The 23058-nt window shown below is 36.1% G+C and overlaps 2 protein-coding genes across 2 annotated transcripts; one reads left to right on the top strand and one right to left on the bottom strand.

Moving 5' to 3' along the window:
- Positions 1-1478: 1478 nt before the first annotated feature.
- LOC130728769 (protein LAX PANICLE 2) lies at positions 1479-12501 on the top strand. Its single transcript, XM_057580335.1, has 4 exons — positions 1479-2833; positions 3116-3166; positions 3359-3431; positions 12122-12501. Exons 1-4 carry the CDS (start codon positions 1860-1862, stop codon positions 12281-12283), a joined length of 1260 nt encoding a protein of 419 aa, XP_057436318.1. The 5' UTR covers positions 1479-1859; the 3' UTR covers positions 12284-12501.
- A 3061-nt stretch (positions 12502-15562) lies between these two features.
- LOC130728768 (uncharacterized) lies at positions 15563-16772 on the bottom strand. Its single transcript, XM_057580334.1, has one exon. It carries the CDS (start codon positions 16478-16480, stop codon positions 15731-15733), a length of 750 nt encoding a protein of 249 aa, XP_057436317.1. The 5' UTR covers positions 16481-16772; the 3' UTR covers positions 15563-15730.
- Between the last annotated feature and the right edge of the window lie 6286 nt (positions 16773-23058).

The following is a 23058-nucleotide window of genomic DNA, read 5'->3' as shown; positions in this document are numbered from 1 at the left end:
CCTCTACAATTAAATAAATTACACACTAATTCATTGTTATTGTTCTTGTATGTTTTCAAAAAAATATAAGGCCAAGTATCCTCATCATGTCTCCATTTTGCTACTAGTTTTTTTTTATCAAGATATCTACGGCGACAGTTATAAGACTAATTCGCTTGAGGCTTAGATATCATATTAAGCGTGTTGTCATTTTTTAACAAATCATTCTTCACACACATTTAAAAATGAGAATATGTCATGTCAGACAAGACTTTGCTTAACTTGTTCTACAATATAATTTAGGGTCTAAACCTGACTTTTTATCTATCACATCCTTTATAAGTTTAGTTAGACCTATTAGCCTCTTTAAAAGCTTATTTCTTTTGAAGGCCATAAAATATGCAAATGTCTATTCCTAAACAGGTTAAACTCTAAAATAGACCAACAAGTCTATGTCTAAACATGTTCAAATAGGAGGGTCCAAATTTATCCATTGTAGGAGCTTAGCTTATAATCAACCTAATAGTGCTAAATTGCCAATACTGCAATGGTAAACAACAAGTTAAATATTGCATACTGTTCTCCTATCATATTTTACATTCAAAATGGCATAAGACTTTTTTTATAAGTCAATAATGCATTCAAGCAAGCACAAGGGTGCCTGAATTCAAATATAAGAAAAGAGAAAAATACAAAAAAGAACAAAGGTTATAAAGTGGACTAGAAAGAAAAGGAGCATAAACCTGCATAATTTAACAGCAATATATCTGCTAAAAACTAATCACAACATGCCAATTGAAGCTATACTAACAATTAAAATCTGCATATTTATTGATAGAATGCCAAAATAAGGCAGTGAAAAGGCTCTCATACTAGAGAAAACACTCTAATGGATCCAGTGGATAAAACCACAATCAAATAGTATGTCTTAGGCCTTCAAGGTTAATTATTTAGGTTTTGAGCTTAGAAGTATAGTATGTGGTTAATCTTTCTCATCTCTCAACCCAATATAATAAGATTTAAAATCACTCTCGTCCACTAAAATTTATCATTTTCTCTCTCTCTTTTTCTCCTCCTTTGAATCAAACATACTTATATAAGGTCTCAAGGTGAATGAAAAATTGTGCTAAGAAAGTTAGCCCATCATAATATGGATGTTCCTGACTCGAATACAATTACATCTCTCAAAGACACATGTAGTGCAAAAAAATGTCTCAATTTTGCTAAAATTAAAAAATAATTAACATGCAAACTTTAGCTATTTAATTAATTACACCATTCTATCAATAATGAACAAATTTTGACATGAAAAATATCAAGTTGAGGAATTTAATAAAATGAGTAAGTAAAGCCATTTTTTAATAACATGTTTGTAGTTTCAAGTTGAAGAAACTTATGAAAGAATATAGGTAACATAAACCAGAATAGACATACTGAAATACATGTACATATAAAAAATTATACAATACATATTATTTATTCAACTGACAGAGAGACCACCATCCCCTCCTCTTTCTCTCTCCTAGCTTCTGCAAATAGTTCTATCCCCACAAGCTTCCAAACAAAGAGAATTAATGGAAAGTGAGATTTGCTAGAATTGTACTGTTGCTTCTGATAATTAAAAGGAAGCATCAAACCACCAAACACAATCCTTATAATCTATATGGCTGCCATGTTACTATTATTGACTCTCCTCCTGCTTGATCATGATGATGATGCCAAACCCCTCATATAAACCTCAGATTCCAAACCTCTTTTTCTCTTCTTCTCTTTTCATCATCCATGGCTTGTGCTGAGATCAGCCACCACCACCAGTGCATCATCACTACCATCATCATCATATTTGGGTTTTTTCTGGTTTGTCCAATTATTGTCCCAACATGACCATGGTTCCTTCTCAAAACGGCAAACAAATCAGTAATTATGTTTTTTACAACACAAGTGCTATGAACCAAGTTGAAACTGAAGGAAGCTACAATTGCTTATTAGGATCTGATTTTTTTGTGAGGCACATGGCTGAGGAGGAATCATCATCAAGAGGCACCAACACCACTAGTACAACTCATCATCATCATAACCAATACCAAAACCAAATCCAACCTGAGCCTGAAGCTGAAGCTGCAGGTTCTACCTCAAAGGAAGAAGGAGAAGGAGCAAACAATAATAACAATAGCAACTGGCTTCAGTTGAGCATAGGCTTTCATCAGAGCCAGACGACCGTGCCAGCCACCAAACACAACCGTGATCACCACCACGACCACCGCGACCGAGCTGGCTCAACAGCGGCTCCAACAACCGGTTCGGGGCTTGTGGAGCTTGATTTGCTGCCACCAACAGAGCGCCATTTTTCCCGGACTGGTTTGGAGTCACTGCAGCCAACCATTTTCCCGGTGGCGGCCGGGAGGGGTTTTCAACTAGGAGGGTCTAGTGCTTTTGGTTCTTCTTTGCTTTTTGAACAAATGACAACAACGTTGTTGTCTTCTTCATCTTCTTCCATTTCCATGTCCATGCCTAGTGGTCCAACCTTTGGTCACCACCAACCTCATCAAGAAATGATGAACTTGACATTTGGTCCACCACAACCTCATTCCATGGCACTCATGCCTTCTTCTTCATCTTTCATTCCATCTTTTTCTACTTCTTCCTCCTCGTGTTCTTCTTTGAGGCCTCCTTTAGGATCTTACTATCCATCACCGTTAATTCATCCTTTCCCTTCTTCATCTTCTCCTTCTCCTTCTGGGTTTGATCAATTAGACGTGGCTGGACCGAGTTCCGACATCACCGTTCGAGTTGTTGATCCTCCTAAGAGACCTCATTCTGGAATTTGGTTCATGCTACAAGCCTCACAAAACCAGTAAGCCAAATGCAAATATACATTTCATTGCTTTTCAAATTATATAGCATACACGAAGTTTGGTTCCGCGGTTGAGAATCTCATAATCACTTATAGGGATAAGCTACAAAGTGTATTTTCTGATATTAACATGTTTTGGATTGTAAATCCATCACAAATCATAGCAAATATATAGCATTGGATCTTTGTCACTTTAAATTTCTTTTAAACAAAATAATATGTGTATTATTTAATTACTTTTTCTTTATGAAATTCATCCCTTGCCTTTTATGTGCAATGCAGATCGAAAGAACCATTCCTGCCACAAATACCTAAAAACTACCTTAGGATCAAGTGAGTGATTCTTCCTCTCTTATTCTTCAATTATTCTTGCTCTAGCTTTAGCTTCTTCTTCTTTATTTGGGACATTTTTTCTTTGTCAGTGTGTAATCAATGTCGTTCATTATTTAAATCTCGTGTATCCTTTTTTGATGATTTGATACAAAACTCATCATTTCTTGTTTTGACTTCACAAAAACAACTCAGAGATGGAAGGATGACAGTTCGGTTGCTGTTGAAGTATTTGGTTAGCAAACTCAAACTGGAGAGCGAATCAGAGGTACTTCAATTTCAGCCATGCAATATCTCCTTAATTAGCATTTTATATTATGTGTGTTAATGTTTACTATTTTAGTCTTGTGCCTTTCTAATCCCTCCCTTATTAGTATCTTACTGAAAAGAATAGAGACAAAAATGAACATAGTTGTGAGCTGCTTACTGCTTTGTATAAAAATTAGTCGCTACTGTTGACGATGAATACACTGGCCTCAACCAAAAAATGAATTAGATAGGAGACTGCAAAAAATAAATGGAACTATATTTTCATCAAAAGTACTAAAAACACCAAAATTGGAAACCTAAAAAAACAAGAAAGATACACAAGAACTAAAATAGATATATCCAATGGATAAGTGTTTCTTACATTTGTCAAAACAAACAAAAAGCATGTTGGTAAGAAGTACATTTCTTGGAAGTCATCTTCAATATTTCTGTTTTATTTGCATTTCATAGTCATGTTAAGGTGAGTTTAGATTAGAGTCAAGGTGTTTGTCTATTCATAACTCTAGAAAACTAATACGTGGCTTCCACATAAGATCCTATGCCCTTGTTTCTTGTGAAGTTTGGTGGTGGGAATTGGGGTATTTTTATTATTTGTTAGGTGTACCGTAACTATTCATCAAAAGGAGTATATAATATCAAATTACTTACTATAGCATGTTTGAACATGTTTCTTTTCTATGAGAATTAATATATTTTAAAACCCAGGATACAGTAATTTTTCCCTAGAATTGATTATGATATTAGAATTAATTAATGTAAAATGTACAAACATACACTTATCAGCTTTTTTGTCCAAAAGTTTGTTTCATTGGAGGAATTTCCCTTAATTGGTGATATTAGGTTCACTGTTTTGTGTATCATAGTAATAATAATCACCCGTGTATGCTCAAGTAGTTTATGATTTCTGTGTCCTACCACTCATTTGCATGAAAGTAGCCTTTCAGTGATCTGCACCTTTAATGTTTAACTCAACATGTTCCCTTGCATTTCACTTCTCAAAACTTCTAAGGAAAAAATCTAAAGATCACACAGTGAGACTCTACTTTTATAATACAGTTTTCTAGGATTGTGCATGTTTAAGCTAAGTAGAAAATTAATGACACACGGTCTAAAGTACAGAACTAATGTTGTATTTGTATGAACTGGGTGGGAATTAGGTGTACTTTAAGATATATATACTTATGATCTATGCTCATGATTATAAATGTGCGCACAAGGCCATGCATTAAGTGGTGATATTATTAGAATGTGCCATTATTTGTATGGCGACCCAGAACTTTACAATACTTCATGCACACTTCATAATCGAACAACTGTTTATCATGCACACTTCATAATCGAACAACTATTGCTATAAAAAGGTTTGAATCCATAGAAGAAACGAAGCAACATGCACATCATACCTAAAGATTACTAGATCTCAACCAACTGTTTATCATTTGCACTTGGCCGATGATGCCATCGTTTTAGCTTATCTTCATCTCGTGGAAACATTATACACCGGGTTGAACTTTTGTAGATTGCATGAACTTTTTTCTACTCAATTAAATCATTGATGAGATCTATCATATTTAGCTCATTAAGTAACTTCCAATGGTGATTACTCACCTCACCACAAGAGAAGAATCGCTTTCAATTACAATGGTAGATGAAGCAAAGACCAGAAAATCTCCAGCTTCAATTCTTAAAGTTGATTATGAGAAAATTTATGACTTGGCAAGGTGGAGTTTCCTCCTCTATATACTTAGTAGAATGGAGTTTAGTGAGAAATGGATTTGTTGGATCTATACGTAACTGTTTGGAGTCATCGACGATATCAGTGTTAGTTAATGGTAGTTCTATAAGGCAAGGAGATTCGTTGACATCTTTCCTCTTCCTTGTGGCTGCAAGAGGAATAAATGGCTTGCTCAAGCAAGCAATATCTTCAATAGGTTTGATGCATCTAAAGTGCGAGCTAAAACCACAGTTCATGTATAGGTGTTACAATTCACTGATGATACTAGGGGAAGGTATCTCTTCAAAATGCGGTGCTTTTGAAATGCATTCTTAGTTGCTTCAAATTGGTGTCTAGCTTGAAGGTCAATTTCTTTTGGAGTTGAATTGTGGGCATTTTTGTGGAATAGAATATTTTCAGGTTTGTTGCATTGTAGAACAATGAAGCTTCCATTTATATACCATTGACATCTGTGTGTGGGAAATCGGAGAAGTCTTTCATTTTGGAATCCCATTGAAGTTGCATCGAAAGCTAGCAACCTGAATGGAGGCAAAAGTCTCTATTGTTTGAGGGAAGGTTGTGCCTCATTAAAAATGTTCTCACCGTCCTCTATTTTCTCTCTTTTTTAAAATTCCTATAGAGATTATTAAGAAGAGTAGAAGTATTATGAAGAATTTCCTGGGAGGTGGTTTGGACGACGAAAATAAAATTGCGTGGGAAGGTGGGAAAAGGTGTGCAAATTGATGGAGGTGGTAGGTTGGAGGTTAAAGATTAATGGAGATTCAATATGCTCTACTTAGAAAGTGGAAATGGAGGATGTTAAAGGAAAGGTAAACCTTATGGTGTAAGATTTTGATTGCAAAGTACAGGGACAAAGAACCACAAGATGCGCTTTGGGAGATATCAAGAAGGTTGTTCCAGGAAGGATTATGTGCGAAGACTGGTGAAGGAAATGATTTTCAATATTGAAATGAGGACTGGTTAGGAGTAGGAACAATGCGAAAAGTTTAGGAGACTTTTTAATCTCTGTCTAGCAAAGTCCAACAGTCATTGTCCATATCACAGCCATTGCTGCCGTGCTCCAAGCCCGAAACCATTAACCTTTTATGTCTTTCTCTGATTCTCATCATCTCTCTCGCAGGATTCCTTCTCCATTCCTAGATATGTGTCACACACTCTTACTTCTCCCTTTCTCTTTGCTTCTTACATAAATTAAGTTTAGGGCATGATCAACTTTGGGATAGGGATCCCCTTCCCCTTCCGGTAAACCTACCACCACCAAGAGCCTCCACCTCTTCCTTCTTTGTTGGATTTGTCACCGCCGATGGTGACTTGCACAGGAAAATGTTCGATCTTTTTTCAATTTTGAAGCTTTGTTTTGAACAAACAAGGGGGTGTGTGGGGTAAGGAGACTCTGGGCATTCATTTGGAGGTTGTCTTCCGTGAAATTTTTTAGCTCCACCGCTTAATCGCCATTGCATGGTCTTCGTCTTTCTTTTTGAATAGTAATGACAAATTCTTTCTCAATTCCACTACTCTGAGAAATCGGTGATGCTGAGTTAATTTATTGCTGAAAAATTAATTTGCGATTGAACAATTAGTGCGATGCTATGTTGATTTGTTGAGAAATTGGATTGATTTGTTGAAAATCTAAGAGGAGGGTTGGTTGGGGTTCAAGAGGAGGTGGTTGCTCGAATAAAGGTGGTGGTCGAGACGGCGCTAGCGGATGGAGGCAGCAACAATGGCACTGGCTGGTGGAGGTGGCTGCTTCGATAAAGGTGATGGTCGAGACGGCACTAGCGGATGGAAGCAACATCGGTGACACTGGTTGGTGGGGGGTGGAGAGAGAGTTTTGGTGGTGGAGTATAGGAAAGAGCATTTTAGTCATTACAATTGTATATTTTGATTGAATATGAATCATTAAATATTTAAATATATAACATTATGAATAAAACTGAATCATCGTAGTTTAATTTTTAACTGACCCACGATAGATAAAACCACTTCAACTTTATAAGTCCACGATCTACCCATAGCCTTCGAGAAATAGCGAGCCTAGCACTTCTCTCTTATGATTTCTTAAAACGCAAATTCCACTTGAACTAAAACAATTATATGATTTATTTAGACTAGTTTATAATTAACATGGTGACTCTAAAATTGCCCAAACCTTTTTATGCTTACTTTCACTAGAATAGCCATTTCTTTTAAAAGATTCATTCATGGTTAAAGTCCTCTTAACTACCTATTTCGTTCGGATATATTTGCTATCAACAGAAGGGTTTTCCATAAAGAAAAATACATAATCCAAGGTAAACGCTTGAAAATAGGTTAATGATTTTTCTAAACTATTATTGGCTAAAGTGAGGAAAAAACAGAAGAATATAGTGTGTACCCAACACGCATCATATCACAACTGTCATTGAAATCCAGTTGTTTATAGAATTTGTTGTTCTCTACGCTAAGTCTTATATACGTTCATGGCTTGCATATATATCACCAAACAGTGTCTAAATATTAATATAACATACAATCGACATTCTATTTTGTTTGTCAGTTTCATGCATGTTGCATTTTGGGGTCAACCCTTCTCGTTGTGCATGTTTTTATTTAGATATACTCGTATATGCTTGATTTAATTATTTAGTATTTGCTTAACTACCCTCCCAACTCATGCTTCGAAGATGAGAATAAGACAGAAATTTAATTTTATCATCTTAATGTATGAGATGAGTTCACATATGCACCTACGCAATGATAATGAAATATATGCATTATTCTTTATAAAAGAAAAAAGAACTACAATTTGATCTATAAACTCCACGTACGTCGTATTTTTTATACATGGTACTTGATATATGTGTATATATGACTAATTTGTTGTTAAAATTTATGTTAGGCTCAAATCTACCCTAAAAGTTATTTTCATGGTCTACTTTCTGTAGTAACTATTTTAATCATATTTTTAGTCAATATGTAATCTTTAATACAAACACTTACGTTCATGCCTAGACATCTAAGGCGTGAAGTTTAATTTGTAGGATTTAATATCAACGGGTGACTCATTTATTGGTTGTGCAATAAACATCATTCTGATAACATCTTAAAATAGTTTAAGCTAATTAGGGTGTGAACATTCCCCTTTAGCTGCATGGTTCGATTGCATTTTGCCTTGATGATATTAAAGTCAACCTCAGAGCATTGGTTTTCTATTGCCATGCACATCTCACTATTGCCCTTAAAATATGAATATGGCTAGCTGGTTATAGGATGTAGTTCAATTCCCATGCCGCCCGGAAGGTAAAAACTCAACGTTGACACTTGGATTAGATTTGGAATTAATCACTCAATGATTAGTTTTATGAAATGGTATGATAAAGGTTCCAACATATTCTATAGGGAGATGCGTGTACACTATGTAATATATATACTTTGTATGTGTGAGGTCATTTGGTTTGATGGTAAATTCACGAAACTTTTAGTGTGTAAAATGGTTAAGTAGCTCGGTGGCTTTATCAACCGTTTTTTTATAAATAAATGTTAGTTGTTACTAATGTTTTCAGGGTTCGAACCCTAGAGTCTTCACCTTTCATTCCGTCCAACGCTTATCTCCCCTAACTCTTACCACTTGAGCTAATTCTCGGGGACGTGGCTTTATCAACTGTAAACCAAAAAGATTAAGTTTAGCACATAATAAGTGCTAAATATTTTTATGCGTGAATTAATTCTTAACATGGTTAATCATAGAATTGCATATGACTCATCAACAATAAGATATTTTAGGTAACATTTTTCTACAATAGTGGCAATGAGGTTTGAATTCATGACCTCATGCAATGTAGCTTAACCCCTCACCATTAACTTAACCATAGTGGCTTAATATTGAGGTTAGTTGTGAATAAAATACATAACTCTAAGCCTCTTTCGTCTTAAAAATCTACATAATTAGGTAGCATATTCCATTTCCATGAATCAAGCATAACCATATTTTAAGTAAAACAAGTATCTTTTGCTGATTATCAGAAACATACATTAACAATAGAGAAAAAAAATTATATATATATATATATATCACTATGCATATGGGTACAAAAAAGGAAAAGGTCAAATTGTTTGGTTATTTGCAATGAACATGAACAATAGTTAATTAGTCTATGAAATAATGAGTGTGAGAAAGCAAAAAGATATATTTCATGGTGGAAGGTGTGTATACTTTTATTTTTCTTTTCCTTTCCTTATCGCTTTTCTTAATTATAAAGAGTGCATTGACTTTAAGATATAAAAACACATGTTCATGAGCTTGATATATCTTTATCCTGGCCTACTTAGTTGACAGCACTACTCGTTCTATTCATACAAAAAGGTTGCAAGATTATTTTACCCCAAACATCATATCCTAGGGCTTCCAAAATCACACGTGGACCCTCTTATTCTCGCCACTCATTACCTATCTGCATGCCTTCTACCAACAATGTGTTGGTGCGAGTGGAAAAGACTTATGTCTCTTAAGCATGTAGTTAATCCTGAGTTCCATCACTAGATTTATATGTATTAAAAAACACGGTTGAAAAATATTCCTACTTTGATATTTACACTACATCAGAAGGGAAATTAATCTCTCACATATCAGGTGAAAGGATGCATCGGAAAATTGAAAAGAAAAAAAAAACTGCATGATTTCTCTCTTTACCCTCCTTTCGTCACGCTTTCGCTTGACATCTCCACAGCAAACGTAGGCCCTCCCCATTTCCTCTCTCTCTTTATGGAATATTTGGCTTAGATTAGAAATATGCACCATTAAACTTTTAAGTGCTGCGCCCTAATGAATGGAAGAAAAAAAAGAAAGAACGCCATTATGCACGGACAGCATCCTCCACCAACCACAGTGTAATTAGATACAAATTTCTAATGAGAACAAAAACTTAATCTGATTCACACACATACACATATATATTGCATATATATATGCACCATAAAAAAAAACTTATTTGGATACAACAAAGGTCTTTTGTCTTGATCAAGTGATAGATAAGATAAATTATTGTGAAAATGATAGCACAAGTTGGAAACTCAAAAAAACACATGTAAGGAAAGACCGCAACAATTTTTGAAAGAAAAACAAAAGTGGATCATTGGATGATATATGAAAAACTATGCCACTTACATTTACATATTAATTTTTAGTAATTGGTTTGTAATATTGTTGAAGCTCGCATGCAACTAGAGTTCGGATTGTGCAAAGTAATAGAGGCGTGCATGAAAATTTAGTAATATAAACGCGTTATTAGGTCCTTTCTAAGGAGGAAAGGAAGAAAAGAATACACCAAATTATATTCTATAATAATTTTCCAGATTGAACCTTAGCCTATTCTTCGCCGTGCATCATGGATCTACCATTGTATCATATTATAATGTAGTAACGTACGTTATGGTGTTTATAATTTTGCCTATAGCTTTTTTTATATATTTATCTGTTTGGTAATAATATATAAAATGTGATTGTCTAACCTTACTCACGAGGTTAATAAGTGATAACTATGCTCACTTTTTTATATGAATTTTTAATAATACTATTTACCCACTAAAATAGTGTTATCAAGTTCATGAGTTTACCTAATAAGCATTACTACACAATGACATTCGAATCTTGTGAATAAAATAAATTCACTGAACAAGCTAGTCTTGTCATGATGTGAATGTTTCCCGTCAAACAAAATTGTTATAAATACTTGAAAAAAACCTCATGAATTATGATATTTCTTATAATTAACTAGAATTTTAAATTATTGTAATAGAAGAATAGTACAAATTATGATAGGAGTACCATTACCATATTACTATATGATATCCTATCATGTCAAATATATTAATTGTATTGGGGCACATATAGAATAGAAAAGCCTGAAGTCTAAGGCATGATGATTATGGCTTAGGAGCAAAGTCTAAATGGGTCCTGGGTCCCCATAATGATTAAAGAGAGGGCAGTTTTTAATATCGTGGGTTGGGTGGGCATTTCCACGATTGACCCAAATTTTTATGTGCGTGCATGCTTAGGGATTTAGGAATCTCGACATTGCTTTAATTTTCTCAAACATGAAAATGAAATATATGGAAGTGGAGATGTATGTGGATCAATCTTTATGCGTAAAGTAGAAGTTACAAAGATCTTATATGCATGGCATGGGTAAGTAGGCCCAAGACGTAAGCTAATGACAAAGCATGAATTCATCCTGATATCATATTTTGGCAACAAAAAAAAGAAGAATGATACTGTTTTCTTATTCCCCATGTTTATGAAGGAAAAAAAAATTAGGATTTAAACGGATGTCGCTACTCTTTGAGAAATAGTTGTATATTCCTTCTAACAAATGGTTTTCTCATGGTTCAAACTTGTGTTATCATCCTTACAAGGTGTTTAGCTTATCACTAACTACTAGACCAACGCATTGTTATGAAGGAAATATTAGATAGTCAATTTTTTCCAAATATTCTTTATCTATTGCATTGGAAAAAAATTACTTTTATTGATTGTTTATGCAAGTTATTTACTATAGTATGTATATCAAATATATCAGGTGGGAGTGTATTTCTAACATAGGGTGAGAAAAGTACTAAATTAGGATTAAAATAAAAAATCTTAAAAAATATTGAGAAAAGATGAAAAGTAAACATAATGATTGTCAGAATAAATCAAAACAATGAAATAGAAAAGATGAAAAGGTGGATAACATAACTATCCTTTCTTATAATCACGTACTTGATAAATGTAAGGTCATCAAATATATAATGAGTTTAATCATGGCTGATTATAACATGGATGGACTTGCCTCTTGCATTATAATTCTATTACTTTTTTTATTGATCAATGGTTTCAATCAATTGTCATCTTTTTATTTCACATTATATACCTTTTTATTATGTGCAAGATGATGATCATGAGGAATAAATCTGTAATGAATGAATTACTATTGCAGATAGAGATAACATGCAGAGGGCAGCAACTTTTACCTTTCTTGACGTTGCAGCATGTGAGGGATAACATTTGGACTCAGAGGGACACCACAAGGCCTTTGCTTTCAGATTCATCAACCACAGATCATGTAATGGTGCTCCATTATGGTAGAGCCACTGCATAAAACAAAGTGAATTGAAGGCCTCAAGTAAACTAACAGCATGTTTGAATTGACAGTGGACACATAATCTAAAGCACGATAACTTCAGAAATTACATTTTGTAGCTTCTTTCCAAATGTGATTATGAGGCTTCCACCACAGAACCAATCATGCTAAGTGTGTTCGTCTCTGCTGTATCCTTGCTAGCTTACTTAATTAAACTCATTTTTTCTTTCTTTTTACCTTTCCCATTTTTCTATTCTAATGGGTTTTGATTTTAATTTATTTTGATTTTGTTCCCCTGTTTATTTTTTTCTTTAATTTATATGAAGGTCACTGAGAATCACATTACCCCAAAAGTGTTTATTCCATTTGGGTTTAGGGGTGGGGAATTGCCAAAATTGCATTCCCAATCTGGGCAGGGTGGGTGAGGAATTGCCATCAAATGTATTACCAAGCACATTATCTAATTTGATACACTAACCCATTTTCCCCTTTTGATTTCTTTTTCTTATCATTTTTATATTGTTTATTCTTTTTTTTGGTACATTTTATATTGTTTATTCTTAAGCTATTGTGCATCACAATATTTTAAGCACATCATATGTTTTTCTCTTTGGCAAGTCAAGTAAAGGAATGAGAGTATAAGAGGTTCTCTATAAATAAGGCTAAAACAGTTTCAAGACAAACAACATTGCATAATACAATCAACAGGACCTACAGCAATCTGAAAAAGAAAGGAGCTACTCACCTGAGCCAAGAACCGGGAACATAACCTCTCTCTTTTTTTAATTCAGTGGCCCTAAAACATCAAAAGATTCAGTACAACAAAAATATTCTATTATATATCAACAAAGTAAGGGGGCAAGCCTCGGCACAATAATAAAGTTGTTGCCACATGTGATTTTGCGGTCGTATGTTCGAGCTACAGAATCGGCCTCTTAAAAAATAACAAGGCAAGATGACCTACATTAGATCCATAGAGTGGGTCCGGCTCCGGCTCCTCACTGGACCTCGCTCATATCAGGAGCTTTGTAGCACCGAAGTAGCCCCTCATATATAAACACAATAGCTGAATAGTTCAAATGACCACATGCCAACTTCCCTATCAAACCCATGAAAACACCTTGTGCTATAAGAAGGGAAGTGAGATCTGATTCATATGTTATTTGTTCTTTCGTTGGTCTCTTTCATGATTCAGTCAATATCCCTACCACACCATGACTGAAAAGAGACCAACAAAAAACAAAGAACCTACTATTCAATCAGATATATAACTCTCTTTTTTTGTTTGGTCAATCAAGGAAATAGAACTCTCTTTTGGTGGAAATAGATATCCAATTTTTTTTGGGTCAAGACATATCCATTTAAGAAGATGTATGTAGATATAGGACTAACCACTTTGTTCAGGTTTTTGGCCTCTTCATCTGAATACTAGAATGAAAGTCTTAAAAATGTCCAAGCCCACAAGAACAATCACTTCAACTTGTCACTATTTATCTGGCCCAGTGGGCTGGGAATGATGGCACCATATAGAACAAAAAATAATGTCTAGACAAAGATACATATGTTTGACCCAAAAAGAAGACAGACATAACAGAAAACAGGAAAATTTCTTGTTTAGAAAAAGTAGCTGTGAGGTCGAAAGAAAACCTCATTTTATTTCAATTCATTAACATGTCAGCCACATGCAAGACTAATACAGGAAGTCAAGTCTCTCAATTGTGCCCTAAGATACAAAATCATATAAGAATCATGTTAAAATCTAATCACTAAAAGCTGGTAGTCCAACTGGTCTTACTTATAGTATGTTTAGATCAGCTTTTTTTTTCTAATAATCAATTCTAACATCTAGAGGCCACTCTCAAGGAGCATATTCTCATAATTAATTTTGCAAGAATTTCTAAACATGCACTAGGACTTCTCCTTTATCCACATTTGATTGAAGCAATGAAGCACCTGGAGTGGCATTGTGGCAGTGGCACTGGTTTAGTGTATTCCTGGTGAGGTAGATTAGACCTAGAAAAGAATTTTTCCATATGAAATCTCACTTTGCAGCTCAGACAAATGGGGCAGTCAATTGAACTATATATTCATAGTTTCCTATTCATTGTTTATTTCAAAAACAAACTAAGCCGGTCAGCAGGACAGAACATCAATCAAGAGGACTTCAAGTGAAAGCAACCATTTTGCCTTCATTAACAGATGGTCCTACTCATATGTCTCAATCAGAAACCTAGGATAAACAAAATAAAAGCATAACCAAGATTTACAACAACATATTAGGAAATGAGAAAAAATATTCTCAGTACTATCCCCATATATTAGTGGCAAAGTTACAAACTAAGGATCAAACTGCTGAAAGATGAACCATAAGTAATATAGGGATCATATTCCATCCAGCACTTCAATTTTATAAACATGTGAGTACAGTGAGAAGACAAGATGCCTTCTCCGCTACCGCATATTTTAAGACTGTTGTGGTCACTTTGAATGCAGAATATTAGCATATTGAGTGTCTACAAGACTTGGAAATTTTATCACTCAGTATAAACTGTAAGCACAGCTTTATATCTGACTCTAATTATCTGTTCATTATTCCAGAAGAAAGAGAGAATATTCCCATTGCAGTGCCAAAGTAATTAGAGTACAGATCAAGCATCTGAAAGGTTAATCAGAATACAGAAACAGAATTCTATCAGCCCGTAAAACAGGAGTCTATGAGATCAAAAAATGGCTGATATGATATCCGAAATGAGATCTCATTCTACATGATCCATAAAAAGCCAGTTTAGTCAACGGGCAATTCAGTATGTTTGGCTCCAAGACACTCAATGCTCATAAGTTAAAAGGCAAGCAGAGGAAAAGTAAGAGCCATTTTTTTAACAAACATTCAGTGGAAACTGGAAAGTAACAGCATTAAAGTAGTATAATAACACTAGACATTTCTCAAATCATGATTCCATAAAATTGTCTCAATGAAACACATCACTCTTCAGCTTAACCAGAAGCTTCATGAGCATTAACTTGTCCACAATAAACATGAAAGATTTCCAGAATTACAAAAATAGAGAAAAAACATAAAAGAGTTGCAGAATTAACTTGTGCATCATTGCTTAACCATCACTCTTCCATGCTTAATGATCAAAATTCACTATTGTTAATAGCATATGTTTGCATCAGTTTCTGATTCCTCATAATCAATTCTGAAACACAGAAGCCACTCACGGAAGCTTCTCCTCAGAATTGACTTCGGCTTTGGAATCAATTGTAGAACGATTTCCAAAACACGCACCAAGTCACTAGAGGATAAAAAAAACAAAACTCTTATACATGCATGCATTTTTCTATCCACAAGTTTCAAGCCACAGAACAAGGAAACTGAAGAAAACTAACTAGTAACTAGTACTACACAACACATATACATACATACATACATTGTACATACATACATACATACATAACATAGATTCATGGGAACCCTTTCTGAAGCTTCTGAATTGCAGTGTACATTTTCCTTCTGGAACCAACAGCATTTATACCCATATCCTTGAGATCCTCCAAGGTCAACATTGGAAGAAGCTCATCATCCACCTCATGAATCTCAAACATAGGAGCATACCTACTCAACCCTAACTCAAACAACCAAGACCTCACTCCCTCGTTCTTCCTCCGCTCCCTCGATTCCGATTCAACGCCATCCGAAACCCTAACCCTATGATCCTCGCTCCGATCCACGTTCCAACAATCGAGTCCGTTCTCCTCAACCGAATGCACCGGGCTCGCGTGATCGTCGTCGAAATTCTCGTCGATTGTTCTAGAAGCAAATTCGGACCTCAACCGCTTCGTCGTTGATCCTCGCTTCGCTTTGCCCCTTCGGCTGTTGCTGTTTCCAAATTCTTCACCGCCGTTCACGGGGTTCGTTGCGGAGCGGGCCTTGGATGCGGCTCGTGAAGGCTCCCTCGGGATTCGCCAGCTCCATGGCGGTATGGTCGGGCGGCGCGTGTGGTGGGAGTCATTGCCGTGTCCGGTAGCACGTTGATCGCCGATCTCACCCAAACGGACGCTCGGACGGCGTTGCCGCTTCCGAGGAGGGCCGGCGGCGGCGGGGCTTGGCTGCGCTGTGGTTTCCGGTGCCGCCGATGTTTCCGGCGCAGTTTCTGGGACGGAGGTGATTGGAGGTTCCAGCGGCGGTGGGTGCGTCTCGGGCTCAGCCGCCATTGCGGTTACAGTGGAAGTAGCGATGTGCGCAGGAAAAGGGAGGTGGGGAATATTCCGGTGCGGTGGGGCGCAAATGCGATGCACCTTCGTAACGTTGTCAACCGTAGGATGGAGATTGATGAGAAGTTCAAGTAGATTCCGTACAAGTAATTGAATGGATCTGTGCGCCACGTGTAAATCGGTGTTGTAGATCTTGAATCTTGATTATTTTTTTATTCCATTAATTTAATTTAATTATCTAGCTAAGCTATCATGGAACATCAAAACCAATGAAGAGTCTTTTGGGGCGAAGTATAAGTTCAACCCTACTACTCTCAAAATTCTTCCCCTCCTTGAAGAGTATTGACTCTCCCAAGTGTGTGTTATTGAAGGTAATGGTTATTCGGATCCCCGACATCTATTCGTACTTCCATTTTTAAATTTCGTTTACACTTTAAAAGTGTGTTATGGGCGCACCTCTAAATACGTTATGGTCGCACTTTGAAAATCGCATTTAAGTGTTTTTGCACTTTAAAAGGGGGTTCAAATTAATGTGGGGAGTCCGAATAACAACTCTCGTTATTGAATAGAAAATACAATTGCTATTGGAAATTGTATTACAACTTTATTTTGGGAGGGTTTGTGGATACCATATTACCATTGTTAGGAATCTGATAGATTTTTTGTTAGGAGCAAGGACTTCATGTTTAACTAACTTTTTTGTCTCTTACTTTAAAACCTGTGTTATGATGTTATCTTCAAGTTCATCAATTTTTTTTTTGGATAAGCTTTAAGTTAGCTAAATAAGTAAAAGAAGATGATAAACATGTTTGGAATTCATCACCTTATAGAAAGTTCACTTTAAAATCACCTTTACTTTAGGACCTATCATTCACTTATAATCAATTATCTATCAACTTATACCTATTGGACTTTAAGGTGAAAACCTAATCCATATAATCCTATGTGGGCCAAACACAAGTCCTAAAACCCATTATAAAAGCCCAACTTATTCCAAGCACAAAGTACAAAAGATAGTTGCGACAAAAAAAAAGTAGAAAAATACTACAAAAGCAAAGGTTGAACTCAAGTCCAGGAAAAACTCCAATAAACTCTCAATGAGAGATATCATCTAATGTCTTTCTTTCGAAAGCAAGCTTACATCATTCCTCTCATCATCGAGAGGATTCGTCCTCGAATCAAAACCTACATAAAAGAAGTAATACGAACTTGCTCACCAAGCAATGAAAATGACCATCCAACAGGATCTACAAGAAACATAAAAAGGTTTAGTATAAGAGGAGAAAAAATACATAACTATTGGTATTATTAGCTAGCCGCGGTAAACACCCAAATTTTGCTTAGTTTTTTTAGTGATTATTTACTTAAAAATTCATAAAAAGCAAAAGATCTTAAAAGACACAAAATAAAATAAAAATCTAAAAAATACAAAAGATAATTATCTCATTGAATTTAAGGTTCTATTTAATCTAATTTTTATTGTGCTTAATTATTTATGTTAAGTTGATGTTGAGATGTTTTTAAAAAAAAATTGAGATATTGGACATTGTCGACTAAAATAAAAAAAATAAAAAAAGGCGCACACACAAAAGAAAAAAAAAGGGCCTAATCCCTCCCACACAAAAAAGTATCACCCAAAGCCCAAACAAGAAGGACTTATTCTGAACCTAAGAGCACACTTTAAAAGGGGGAAAGACTGGCACCATTAAGAGGAGCAGTTGTCACCCTCTCTTGTTCATTCACCCACTATCTTAAATTTTTCCTCTCACACTCTCTTGAGCCACCAATCACAGTTAGAGATAGCAGGAAAACTCACACCGCGGGCCCGACCCGAACACAACCTGAAGTTTCAGGTGAAACCCGATTTCTTTGGGTTTGGGTTTCACCCGAATTTTAAAACATGTTTGGGTTCGGGTGTGAGATTGATTAAACCGCACCCAAACTCAAACTCGAACCCGAAGCCTTATGCATGTAATTACCAACTCTTGTATATATTATTAAAATTACTAAGTAAGGTTTTATTTAGGGCTCGTTTGGTACATAGTATTGTATAAGGGCAGATTGTATAAAGGCTGATAGTATAAGGCCTGATAATATAAGGGCTGATAAAATTTTGATATTATACAACGTTTGGTGAGACAACATATAACTTATCATGTTGTTTTAATAATATAAGAGTTTAATGGATATGCACTGACAGTGTAAAATAGTTTTACACAGTCATCCAATCAAAGAATGCCACATATGAGAGATAATTACATTTGACTTTAATTTTAATTAAAAGAATAAGATATTTTCTGATTTGGCAGAATTCAATTGGATGTCTGTGTAAAACTATTTTACACTGTCAGTGCATATCCATTAAACTCATAATATAATCTCATGTTTGGTGAAGTATTGAATAATGATGGATAGTATAAAGTCGTTGTACAGTTGATGTTCGTTTTGACAAAATCACTTATTTCAAGCGAAAAGCGTTGTTTATGGAAAAGTTTGAGAAAACCTTTCATTTTAAAATTATATTACAATGTTTGGAGTAGGAAAACATCTTTCGAAACTTACTTACGTATGTTGTTTACTCATTTATGAAAATCAAGAACGTTCGAGTCTTTACGCACATTTATTCGTTAAAAAGCGATTGCGAAAAGTTTTGAAAGTCGAATGAGTTTTTGAGTGTTATAGAATAAGAGTTCGAATATTACCTCGCTGTTAATGGATGCTTAGGAATAACATGATTGGATAGAGATAGAACAATTAAGTTTGAATTTCCGAGTGAGGAATTAGACTTCGAAAGGTATTAATTAGAATGGATTAAGTTGTGATGGAAATCTTGATGTTGGAAGATGACTTAGGATTGAATCTTGAATTCCAAGAAGTTTATGAGCTTTATTGTAAATACTTGATTTTAGAAGGTCTAGATTTGAAACTTTGGAAGTTCGAGGACTTAGATGTATTTAAGGGATTAATTGAGGACTAGAACTCGTTTCCTAGAGATTGAGGACTTATCTATAAGTTTGGAATTTTTGTAGAACCAAAGTGGATTTTCGAAGAGACTAGGGTTTTGTGTCTAACGAGATATCACGAGTTTAAGATTAAGAGAAATGATTCGATCGTTTTGAAGGAGCTTATGAGTCTTGAATAAGTACGTGATCATTAGATAAGAAGAGTTGTTTGTCTTGGAAGTTAACTATGGTTTATGGATTTCTTTATAAGAGTTAGTGAATTTGATAAGAATTGATACTGATATGGTGTTCGACTTGAGGTATCGATTGCGAGGGTGACGTTGAGACGTTAAGTTGTTGTAAGTGATTTGATAAGTAATCTTGAGGATAAAGAGATTAACTGAGGAAGATGATGGGATATTGTCGTTGTGAGATGTTGTGTTAATTGACTTAGCAAGAAGCTTTGCGTACGTGTTATTGTGAAAAGTCTCAATGAGTATTCTAATAGAGATTGAGAACTCTAAGGAAAACGAGAGGAATAAGTATTCGTTATGTGAACTTTTCTACTTTAGCAAGGGTATATGATTTGGTTTTAAAATCGTTTCAGTAAGTCAAAAGCTTTTGAAGCATCTTAAATTGTGTTATTGTTTGTGGTCATTATTACGACTTGTCTTGATTTCTGAAATTGATCCTAATGGGTTATAACCATTATGGGGATTAGGTTTAACATACGTTCGCTTCGATTCAATTACCTGAAGTCATAGCTTTAGACCTTGAGTTAGTAGGTTAACTCAAATAGTAATTACGTTATGTGTACTTGTGAAGGGTACGAATAACGGGAGCGCTTGACGACGAAGCTAAAGAAAGCGAACCGACACAGGAAAGCAAAGATGTGTTGGGATTGGAATTGCAGTTTAGGAAGGGAATTGGCTAAGGTAAGGGAAACTCAGTTTTAGCGCGTCTTTGAGTTTTGCATGCTTTTATTGCACTGCCTGCGTTTGAGATGAAGATGTTTATATTGATTGGCATTGGATTATGATTATTATGCTGAACTGGGAAAATGTTTTCTGAAGGCTTCGGCCAAGTAAACTTATTGAGACGTGTGTCTCCGTTTTCTGAGAGGCTTCGGCCGTTTACTGGTTTCTGTCATTGAATTGAGTTATGTTCGTTGATAATAGGAATAACATGTGGTTACTCCGAATAAATCATTGGTTTGGGCGTTGTTGTTGATTGACTTGGCATATAGGGCTTGGTATTTAAGTGGCGATGAGGTGGGGTGTGGTCCCGCGTGATTGTCCCGTCTTTCGAGACGTTATACAGTGGCGATGAGGTGGGGTGTGGTCCCGCGTGATTGTCCCATCTTGCGAGATGTTCTAAAGTAGCGATGAGGTGGGGTGTGGTCCCGCGTGATTGTCCCGTCTTGCGAGACGTTTTTGATCGATCCATTTTGGTAGCAGCATATAGTTGCATTATAGGGAACTAACACCTGACCCTATGTTGTTGGATTTTAGTTATTGGTTTATTGATATCTGAATTGGTATTATATTGTTGAGGTTGTTGATATCTGAATTGATATTATATTGTTGAGATTTTTTATGTCTGATTTGATGTTATATGTTAAGTTGTTGATATATGAGTTTAGTTATGTTGCTGGTTTATTTACCATGATAGGTAATTAAATTTGAATAGCGTGATTTTCTCTTTCATACATGGTAATTGCATGGAGTTAACCCTTTCTATTTGCTACTTGTTGTTTGGGCGCTTAACGCTATTAGGCGATGAAGAATCTTCGAAGGAGCTTAACCTTGGTGCAAGTAGAGATGAGGACTTGAAGGACAGTGGAGTACTCGATGAGTAGAGTCGGGTTTAAGGCTAGAGCCTTGGGTTAGAGAGCTTACCGTTATTGGTTTAAGCTTGTATAAAGATTTTAGGAATTTATATTTGAGGTTTCGGGTAGGTTCTGATGCATTGCTTTCTTGCGGTTCCCCGATGTGGAGATCGTAGGGAGTATGTCGGATTCATGGTGTCATTGTATAATAGTTTTGTTGAGTTGTTTCTATTGGTTAGGTTTTGTAGTTGGGAGTATGCATGACATGTTTTGGAAATACATTTGAAAAGAAAAAAAATATATATACGCATGCTTATAAATCACTTTGGAAAATATTGCATATTTACTTTAATAGGTTACTAAAGTGACACCCGAAATTTGGGGTGTTACACCCATGATCATGAGGACTATTGGTTTTGATACTACTTTGTGGTTGAAAGTGAAGGTTTTTCCGGGGGCATATGGGTCCTGTGGGCAAAGCAGTGGGGTACTATTGAGATTCTCTCTTCTCACCGCCATTTTGTCCACATGCGTATCTCCCCTAAAGGCAATCTTCCTAGCTTCCTAGTTACCTTTATCTATGGAAGCCATAATGCTGCTATCCGGGACCTTCTCTGGAGGGAACTTAGAAATATTGCTGCTCATACGACAGAGCCCTGGGTGACTATGGGGGACTTCAATGCTTATCTTCATGCCACTGACAAGATGGGTGGTGGGCCTCCGAACGTATTGAACATGAGGAAGTTCAGAGATTGCATAGAAGACTGCTCTCTTTCGGATTTGGGTTTCAAAGGCCCTCCTTTACCTGGGAAGGACGTGGGGTTAAAGAGCGCATTGATTGGGCGTTGAGTAATGTCCTTTGGCTAGCGTCCTTTCCTGAGGCCTCCATTTTTCATCTACCTAAAATGAAGTCAGATCATAAGCCTCTCCTCCTTCAGTTAGGCTCGGAACCTGCTGACTCGTCCCAACGCCCCTTCAGATTTCTTGCGGCATGGCTTACGCATGATGATTTTCCCAGACTTGTGAAGAACTCGTGGGATGCCCATCAAGGTTCTTGGCTGCCAGCATCCGAAGCTTTTAGTGAGGACGCTATCCAGTGGAACCAGCACGTTTTTGGAGAGATTGGTCGCACTAAAAGGAGACTCATGCGCAGGCTAGAAGGCATTAACAATCACCTTCGTATGCAGCATTCTCCGTACTTAGCAAGGCTTCAGAACCGCTTATGGGGAGAATATCAAACCGTTTTGATCCAAGAAGAATTACTTTGGCGTCAAAAATCGCGGATAAATTGGCTCAACCATGGCGATAAGAATACGCATTTCTTTCATACCTCAACAATGGTCCGTCGCAAAAGAAACCGGATCGAGGCTTTGTCTAATGAGGAGGGTGAGACTATCACGGATCAAGCCCAGCTCAAATCTATGGCAGTGAATTATTTTCAAGCCCTTTACACGAGCTCGGGTGCTGGTATTCCTTTGCATGTTCACAACGCCTTCCCTATCATTCCGAGAGAAAAGTTGGAGGCGATCATGAGCCCTATGGAAGCCGAGGAAATTAGAGCAGCTGTGTTTAGTATGGGAGCCTTGAAAGCTCCCGGACCGGATGGGCTTAACCCTTTGTTTTTTTAATCTCAATGGCAAGTGGTTGGTCCTTCCGTGGTATCTTTTATCTAGGAGTGCCTTCAAAATCCAGAAAAAATTAGAGAGGTAAATGATACTTTACTTGTCTTGATTCCAAAAATTGATAAACCTAATCTCCTATCCCAATATAGGCCAATAAGTCTTTGTAATGTGATCTACAAAACCTTG

The sequence above is a fragment of the Lotus japonicus genome, chromosome 1 (assembly GCF_012489685.1).
Source record: "Lotus japonicus ecotype B-129 chromosome 1, LjGifu_v1.2".
In the NCBI taxonomy this organism is placed as follows: Eukaryota; Viridiplantae; Streptophyta; class Magnoliopsida; order Fabales; family Fabaceae; genus Lotus; species Lotus japonicus.
The sequence above is the reverse complement of the archived record's forward strand: the minus strand, read 5'-3'. Positions and strand labels throughout refer to the sequence as shown.

Excerpts from the sequence above, each read along its gene's own strand:
- LOC130728769 (XM_057580335.1), top strand. The coding sequence starts at position 1,860 with ATGACCATGGTTCCTTCTCAAAACGGCAAACAAATCAGTAATTATGTT. Across the intron at positions 3,167-3,358 it reads AAAAACTACCTTAGGATCAA|AGATGGAAGGATGACAGTTC; the intron begins GTGAGTGATTCT and ends AAAACAACTCAG. Across the intron at positions 3,432-12,121 it reads AACTGGAGAGCGAATCAGAG|ATAGAGATAACATGCAGAGG; the intron begins GTACTTCAATTT and ends TTACTATTGCAG.
- LOC130728768 (XM_057580334.1), bottom strand. The coding sequence starts at position 16,480 with ATGGCGGCTGAGCCCGAGACGCACCCACCGCCGCTGGAACCTCCAATC.